The following is a 9,588-nucleotide window of genomic DNA, read 5'->3' on the forward strand; positions in this document are numbered from 1 at the left end:
CATTTCTGCTGACCAACAAATAAAAAATGGCATGTAAATAACTGGAAGATAAATATTAAAAATTACTTCAATTATACTAAACAAGTGTTTTTTGACAATTGTTTGTCTGAATTTTCGTATCTTTTCAATAATTTGATTGCATTCATGATAATTCAGGTAACTATAATTCCCTTATATATGGGAAACTACACTGGCAATATTATGGGTAAAAAAGTGTTGCCATTCATGTTCTAATTTAATTTTATGTATCGATCGATTGTAAAAGAAGCGTTCAAAATAAAATCTATCGAATCGTTAACTGTTTTTCGCCATCCATCCATATTTTCTAATCACAAATCTTCTAACAACATCACGATAACTCGGACTCTCAATACATTGCAATTCCAAAACTGTCGGAACCTAAATTATTACATTTTGACTTAATTTCTTTAGTAATTAATTATATTCAGCTGTATTTTTGGGTTCATTCATTCATCCATAGTATGTTTAAGATAAGAAGATAAGCTGAAGAGCGAACAAAATCATAATTTTATTAAAATTACTCTTTTCAAAAACGAAGTTGAACTGGCAATGATCATACAACCTCAATGTTACGTCACATATGTCATATGTCGAATTTAACGTGATAACCTCTGAAATGTTTTCATTTTATCATTCTTATGATAATTATTTTTCGTGGTGATAAAAAGGGTGGTTTTTAGAGTATTTCAAACATTGGATTACAAATAGTAAATACGTAAGTAGTGTTTAAATCAGTCAGTAACGAAGCTTCAGTCGGTTTACTTATAACACTCAGTTGATAATAAGAATTGTATGGAGCTGTATGTTATTCAATTCCAATGTTATTTTTATTTTAGAATAGAGGTCTTGTGACATAATTTGTTAAATACTCACTCCCCTCCCCTTAGATTAAGATATTATTATATTCCTGAAAGATATTCCTGGCTATTATTTATATTTTTGTGCATATTTCAGAATGTTTATATAAGGTGTGTGGCAGAATGTTTTATAGAAAAGTGATGCACTGTACGATCTGCCTGAAACATGGCACTGTCGGCATTTCTGGGGTAAGTTTTTTTTATAATTATTATTTAAAAAAATACGCAAGTAATAGGCATGGTGTATTGTTTGTTATCTGTGACACTGATTGATGGTATCATTAGTTTATTACGTCTCATTTTCTATTAAAAAAACTAAGATATAAATATTTATAAATTAAAACATAAATCTCAGTGTGTTAAAAAATTTCTTTGGATTTTAGTGTAAGTAAATTTTTTTTTTAGAATAACATGCTAACTTTTTGTATTTTATTAATTTTATACAATTAAAATTATATAATTAAATTAATCACACTAATATTATTAATATGAAAGTTAGTTTGTTTGGATATTTGTCCATCAATCACGCTGAAACTATTGAACGGATTTTGATGAAATTTGGTATGAGCTGATTTAGGGAATAGGATGCTTTTCATCCCATGGAAATGTAAGCGAGCCGCTGGCTAAAACTAGTAAACTAATAAAATATTAGAAGACTACAGTATTGTGTAACCATGTCTATTTTTTTCAAGTAGGCTTAGACTTCGAATCATGTTGTTATTATTAAAAAGCTCTAAAATAATAATAAGATGGAGTGGATCCTATTAAAACACTCAGACTTGTGTGCAATATTAATTACTGGTAATAAATAGATGAAGAAAATCTTTTCAATAGTTTGCATACATTGCCTGGGGAACAGTACATTAGTTCAATATTAATCCAAATAAAATTATCTAATCTTATCCACCTCAAATAATAAGTTATACCTTATCATCTATAGGCCCAAGTAGCACAGAAGCGCTGAATAGTAGCTGAATTACTGTTCACAATGAAATCTTCAGCTGAATAAACCTACTGAATAAGAGCGTTAGAGGCGCCTACTCAGCTGATATAACTCTGATTTGGGCACAAATTAATCAGCTGTTAGCTGAATAAAGTAACTGGTTGCACTATATCAGCGTTATTTGGGCATTATTGAAGGTAACAGTCGCCCCAAGAGCTGAATAATGACCGATTATCAGGGTATGTGTTACTTTTTATACACCACAAGGGCTGAATAATAGACTACTTGTTCCTTGTTTATCACCACAAAATACACTCCAGGATATTAGCAACTCTTATATGGAGCTGACAATTCACAAGTGGCAATATTGTGAATAATTTTTACCCTACTTCTTATTATTTTGATATGTTTTGTATGAACCATTTTGTAAAGTGTTTATGGGGAACAGGCAAATATTTATCGGGAAGTAAAACTTTGTTTTTCCTCATGTGCATGAAATTCGAATGGGAAAGAAAGTTTATTGTCAAATACTATATAATTATAGACGAATATTTTCACGCGCTCTCAAAATATCACTGCTTTCCTGAAAATTATAGTATTAAAAACGTTGATGATATTATTATATAAAATTAAGTCTTTTTGTTTTTCCTTTGCAATTTGAGAATAAGCTGTAAAATGAAATCATTACACTTTCTATTCAAATTCTTTTGAAATTTTCGTTAACTAAACAAAAACCAATTGTTATTTATTATTTATACATAGGTTAGAATCTAAAAAATGGCAGACAAGCAATGTGTACCGTATTAATTAAAATTAAACAGCATGAGCTGTTGAAGTGTACACTCGTGGTACATGAATCAGTGACGAGCTGTTACGAGTGGTTCTTGTGTTACACAAGTCAGCTACAGATTCATGTAAAGCTTGATAGTGGGTAACCCATAGTGATCAAGTAGGCTTTATAAGAGCTATTATACGATTGCGTGTAACAGGCTGATTAATATTACACAAGTTCCACTGTGTGCAGCAAAAGGCATTATATCCTTGTTATTTGAAGACACAGAATAACTGGTTACATCATAATAGCTCACGTGATCTTTCTTAAAATGCAAGTCGTCTAAGAGTTCAGTTGTGGTCTTCAATTCAGAATATAGCTTAGTTAAAGTCCACAAAAGTACTTCAAATTGCTTAAAGCTGAATAAAACTGAACTTGTTACCTATATTAACGCTGCAAGCGCTGCAGCGTAGTCTCCGTGACGCGTAATAACGTTCTTATTCAGATGGAAGCTCACTTTTCACCTATTGCAGGTCGAGTGTACTGTAATAACTCTTTATAAGTGCTAAAGTAACCGAAGTTACCTCGTGTGACATCTTATAATGCAGTTTTGTGCTACTTGGGGGAGGTGCCCCTGTAATTCATTGATGGCTGAATTTGCATTTATTCAGATGTGAATATTTATCTCTTGTAATCTGTGTAATGATATGGAAATTGCACAGCTCGGATAACATTGCATTCCTATTTAATATATCAATGGTTGAAAGGTTAATTGATCTAAGAGATTTTTTTGTGATATTGAGTTGTATTCTTCATTCCATGGAGAAAAATTCGGCGATCGCAAATATGTATATAGATTAATATCGCAATAAATGATCAATTAGCCTTAAAACCATAATCTATATTACTTATGTAATTTTAATTTAAATCAATCAATCAATCAATGTCTAACTTTGTTTTTCTAATTTCTTCCTTTTCCAATGCATCTATGTATATTATTCTCTAATTTCTTGACTTTGAAGTTGAATATTTGTATATTTCAATAACAATTACTTTTGGAAGCAAAATCTAGACCTATCTGGACTCATATCAAACACTTCCAAGAAGCCTACTGCTAGCAACAAGAAATTATAGGTAGTTATTAAAAAAGATCCAAAAAATAATATCAGTGACAGCTTGTAAAGGTTAAAATAATAAAAAAAAATACGAAACTGATTTCGTTATCAAAAACCTCGCGTGGTTTTTGAATAATAATTTCGCTGCTGATTAAGTTTAATATTAGTTTCTTTATCACTGAAATTAATTAGGTATACTTACTGTAAAATATACTACCTATAATGAATTAAAAAGAAAGAAGTTTTAAGATGATTGCTACATTTGTAAACTTTATTCTTATTATTTAATTCAAATCACCAAACCACCTACAACATCATACCACAGTAGGCAATTAATGATAAAATAATATATACCTAATAACTGTTGTCACTTTCAAGTTCAAACATCTGATTTATGAAATGAACATAATCATTGGAACAATACAACACAAAAACTAGGTATCTACATAATATTATGTATCTTTTTATCATTATTTTATTTATTTATTTATATTAGATTTGGTGATAATATGAACTACTAATTCTACAATAGAAGATCCATATACTATGTGGCTGACTGGCTGGGCAACTGGCTGCCGTGTAACTTGTAGTCGGTTCGATTCCCGCACGGTGCAACTCTTTGCGTGGTCCACGAATTGTTGTTTTGTTTAAAAATCAACAAACATCGTGCTTACGTCACATTGTATTTCAGAACGGCATACTCCTGCAACAACTGGCAAGGATATCGACAACGCAATGTTGGAACAGCAAACTGCCAATCACGACACAGACCACGGCCAAGGTGAAAAGCAAAAATGTGCCACAGGACACCAGAATGTGGAAGGAAACACCATCACACGACAGAAAGAATCAGATGGGGAACTATTGTATGATGCTGTCCAAGTTTCGATTAAGTTGTAAGTAAAAATATGATTAAATAAAAGATATTGCTATGCGCAAACCTTGAAAAGTGCTGGACTCGACACCAAATGGATAATCTTTTCAGGTTGTGTCTGAATCTGTTATTGTCAAGGTTTTTAACGTCCGCTAGTTTCAATAGATAATCGTGAACAATGATATAATGGATACAACGCAAAACATATAATATTTGTTTACGAAGATAAATTAGCGGACAAACGTACTCAGCGTATGAGCCTGGCGTTGATTTATTTTGCCCCACGTCTCTATCATATGCACTTGTCTTGGTAACTAGGTACCTATAACAACTAGGATAAGCTAAATGATGCTACGTTCGTTCAGGTAGTGGTGCCACAGTTTTCAGCTGCATATACATATATATTTTTTGTAATAAAAGCCTGTGTTACCTCTTAACCTCTGTCCCTACGAGGCGTCGTAATTTTATCTCAGACACAATTTATGTGTCTACGGCCTACGTGATCGTTCGTTACAGCTACAGCCATACCTAGCATATATAAACAAATCGTGTCTAGACTTCAGACATTCGATTCGTTTAGCCGCATTGCCGCCGCCGCCGCTACTTATATCAACAAAACGAAACCGCCTTTAATAACAGACGCCCGTCCCATAATGTTGAAATTATGAAGTACTTAGCTTAGCGATAATATCTTAAAAATAACACAGTTAACATTCCGGCTTATCAGTTATCGTGGATAATCGATGTCCGTACATTATTATCATTTTTGTAAACAGAGATGACAATTTTGTTGCAACAACACGAGGCGATCGGATCAACTTGGGTCTCGTGCACCTAAATATTATTGAGCATCTTTTAAACACACGCTTAACCTTACTGAGGCTAGGTTAAAAGATCGCACGAGGATAATAATGAGTACAAAGTAACATTACGAGTAGTCTGTAGCTAAATAGACATTTCCTAATGATCGCTAGACCCTACAAATGTGTGGGAAATCCGTAAAATGGCGTCTTACGATAATGTTTAGTCCCTCTCATTAATTTTATTGCGCATTCGTTGAAACTAATAGTTCTGTGGTTATTTGTTATCGCTTAATACGTTAATCTATTGAAGGTTAAGAAGCACCGTTTGAGTCTCTGTTTCTTTCTTAGGAATCAAACTTTAGCCACACCTCTGTCAAAGAATCACCTGCAGCATATTGCGTTTTTGCGATAACCTTGAAAATTCTTTTTAGCCCTTTTTATAAGTTAATTATTTTTATTTGCAGCTCTAGTAGTGATGTCCTCAATGGCTGGGTACGCCCTCGCGCCCGCTCCCTTCGACTTGACGACGTTCGCGTTATGCGCGATCGGAACAGGCCTCACCTCAGCTGCCGCCAACTCTATCAACCAATACCACGAAGTACCATTCGATGCACAGATGTCCAGGACTAAAAATCGAGTGCTGGTCAAAGGATTATTAGAGTAAGTTTCCTCATCATACCTCGATTTTCGAGTCTTCACAGCAAACTAAACTTAGTAAAGACTTCCCAACTGCATTTTTAATAAATTATGTCCGGTTATAATGACCGGCACGATTCTTTACCTTCAATAATGTTCGTTAATTCATAAAATGAAGAAACAAAAGCAGACAAAAATTACAGATTACTTACAATAAAAAATACACTTGTATGTGTTATTATAATAATCTGCTGATTACGTGCAATTTTGATTTTGATTTAATATGGTCTTACACATATGCAAATATACTATGTTTCTGTATTAAAATACTTAATACATACATATTTACATAAAAAATATTTTCATTTATACATACCGCTTTGTATGACGTCCGCTTATTATGACGTGTTTGTCAATTACTTTCGATGTCATTATAAACGGACTCTACTGTATTTGGAACGCGATTTACTCTTCATTCCCAAATGCGACCACGGTCATTTTGGTCTTCCTGACTTTTAAAAATGCTCATTAAGCTTCAATACTTGCCATATCCAAAGGGATAGGAACCCTCCATCATCATATCCGCAAAGGCAGGAGGATCTACCTAATCCCCATTCCCTAAAAATTCGGCACCGCACTTATAACTCCTCTAGTGTTGTGACACATGTGCAGTGCCAATTGCTTAGCAATAAGTTATAATTGGTTAAGAATATTTAAATGACAACAGATTACCTACTTATCACTTGTTATGTAATGTTTTCATTATTTCTCTAACAGATCCTGTTTGTTATTTGAAAATTTCAAATACCCTTTGACCCGCAAATTAAATACAAAAACTGATAATTTTATCTAAGTACACTTTTTTGAAACGTGACAAAAATCAAATGTTTTTACTTTGGCCTTTTTGAAAATGTTACTGGGAGTTATCTAAGTACATGTAACAATGGAATGCTTTGTTCGTTCTTATAACAAATCTGCGTTTTCGAACGACTAGTTTATTTACCTAATGCGACTGACTGATGTTCCAAAGTAGTGTATGCTATAGGTCTTGTATTCTCAAATAAACGCTTCTAACTTATATAAATGGTTGTCTTACTTCCAGGCCAGTCCACGCAATAGGTTTCGCGACTTTAGCGGGCTCTACAGGCTTGGGTCTACTTTACTTCGGAGTGAACCCACTGACAGCCGCCCTCGGCGCCACTAACTTAATACTTTATACGTCCGTCTATACGCCTATGAAGAGGATGTCCATATACAATACATGGCTGGGGTCTGTAGGTGAGTAATTCATCATCATCAATTTAAAGAAGTTTGACTGGCATGAGCTAAGTTGTCAGCGAAAAGCTAGTTTATAGTCATTTCAAGATGGTAATTTTTAGATAAATGTACTCAATACTAAAAATAGAGAGGCTTTTGTTTCTTTATTTATTTATTAAGGCTTACCAACTAAGATACATACAGACAATCTTAAAAATATGGGAAACAATAGTTAGAGTATGCTCTCAAATTAAAGGTAGGCTCAACATTATTTTAGACCGTTCAAGCAATAAGAATAAAAAATGCAATTTAAAAAATAAAGAAATTAAGTGCAAAGTTCATATAAAAAGACTGCTTCGGTCTCTAAATATTTTTTCTATATTTACAGTTGGAGCTATACCTCCTCTAATGGGCTGGGCGGGGTGCGCGGGTGTGCTAGACCCGGGCGCGGTAGTCCTCAGCGTGATCCTATACTCCTGGCAGTTCCCGCACTTCAACGCACTCTCCTGGAACCTACGGCCCGACTACTCACGCGCCGGCTACAGAATGATGGCCGTCACTGATCCTGGTAATTTTACATTCTAATTTGAACTTTATGGCATTCAGATAAAGCTCATAGCAACAAACATATTTCGGCTAGCAACAATCTGTAGTAATTATCACAAGAATGTTTGATTAATTCTTCATTACAAAAGCTAGTACTTAAATGTTATCTTAATTCTTCCAGCGCTGTGCAGGAGGGTAGCCCTCAGACATACAGGAGTGATCGTGGGAGCGTGCCTTGCCTCGTCTTACCTCGAAGTAACCAACACGTGGTTCGCACTAGAATCGTTACCGTTAAACCTTTATTTTATGTACTTAGGTAAGTCTTATGTACGAATAATCTTTCACATTATCATTGTGTATGTAAACAAAGATACACGTGTTTATAGTTTACGGCGTTATCACTTTTATTATAATTAATTATGTAAACAATATTCAGAATCGTCTATTATTCACTAATTAGCTTGCCTTTGTCCACAGCTTGGCAATTTCACCAGAAATCGGACAGTAACAGTTCGAGGAAACTGTTCAGGTTTTCTTTAATACATTTACCGGCACTTATGTTGCTGATGCTAGTCAATAAGAAGAATTGGTACAAGAGCGACACGCAGGAGCAAGAGACTACTAAGGTGCAAGATGTCAAGATCCCTGACTCCAGAATATCAGTCCTACCGCGCAGGCCCGTGGTAGCGGCGCAGGAGTCGGACCTGTCGCCATAGAAGCGCGACCACTGATCGATAATAACCGAACCGCGCTACAATATCATATTTGTTACCTATAAATTAAGTCAATAATTTATTATTTATGTCAATTTGGCGGCAAATTAGTCGGCAAGAGTCGTACGATTCGCATGTTTGTTTATTAGTTGCGTCGTACTGGGTGCCTAGTGCGAATTTGTTTTTAAGATAATGTGATCGAAACTTTACCCGCGTTTAGCCCTTATTAGCTGGTCTACTTGGAGCACCAATCAGAGCGCCGAACGTCATAAACGTGTCGATCACGTTAGCGTACAACAAACTCGTACTAGGCTCTCTGATCAATAATGTCGGTGTAAAGAAGGTTATATGCAACTTGTACGAAATAAGTTACATGTAACGACTGTAAAATTGTATCAGTGCGATACCTACGTTTGTTGCCGATCAGTGATCCTCGCTAACCTTATAATCTACACGTAGATGTAGTACTTATGTAAATAATGTACATTATAATTATGTGATTCACTTAGATGTACGTAAGATAGTAATAACGTCGTAACCTCAGATTGTGTTATTTGTCACAAAGCCAAGTAACTCGTGTGCAGCGTGCACCTCTATTGAAATTATGTTCAAACTAAAATATTCTCGAAAGTACTCAATAGTATTTTGATGTATTATTATTTATTACATCTTGCCTTTGATTGTAATTTGAGTAGGATCAGATTATGATAAGTCCATGACTTGGGATTAAATGAAATCAATAAATAATAAATCCTTACATTTATTTTTGTGGTATAATTTAAATTACAGTTTCAGTTTTCATTGGAATCAGAAATAAACTACATACATACAAACATTCAGACCTGATTTGAACAACGCGCAGACGGACATTGGGTGTGAGAACACAGTAACAAATGTATCGAGCCGTGAGCGACAAATGAAACCCGTGTTTGTTCCTTACGACATCATAACTCTTCGTCGGATTATTTCCTGAAACAAATAAAATACATTATAACTAATGTTGCTTGATTGAATATGTAAAATATCTGACTAACAAGAGTTTCTAAGATTT

At 34.3% G+C, this 9,588-nt stretch overlaps 1 protein-coding gene across 2 annotated transcripts; it reads left to right on the plus strand.

The window, feature by feature from the left end:
- Positions 1-565: 565 nt before the first annotated feature.
- LOC118267074 (protoheme IX farnesyltransferase, mitochondrial) lies at positions 566-9,300 on the plus strand. 2 transcript variants are annotated; one of them, XM_035580832.2, is made up of 8 exons: positions 566-736; positions 976-1,067; positions 4,400-4,604; positions 5,850-6,045; positions 7,124-7,299; positions 7,667-7,846; positions 8,006-8,140; positions 8,302-9,300. In XM_035580832.2, the coding sequence occupies exons 2-8, from the start codon at positions 1,002-1,004 to the stop codon at positions 8,538-8,540; spliced, it is 1,197 nt and encodes a 398-aa protein (XP_035436725.2). In that variant the 5' UTR covers positions 566-736; positions 976-1,001; the 3' UTR covers positions 8,541-9,300. The 2 variants fall into 2 exon arrangements, with proteins under 2 accessions (XP_035436725.2, XP_050559045.1); XM_050703088.1 differs by having other exon boundaries at positions 719-821.
- Positions 9,301-9,588: the final 288 nt, after the last annotated feature.

This window comes from Spodoptera frugiperda, chromosome 23, assembly GCF_023101765.2.
Source record: "Spodoptera frugiperda isolate SF20-4 chromosome 23, AGI-APGP_CSIRO_Sfru_2.0, whole genome shotgun sequence".
NCBI lineage: Eukaryota > Metazoa > Arthropoda > Insecta > Lepidoptera > Noctuidae > Spodoptera > Spodoptera frugiperda.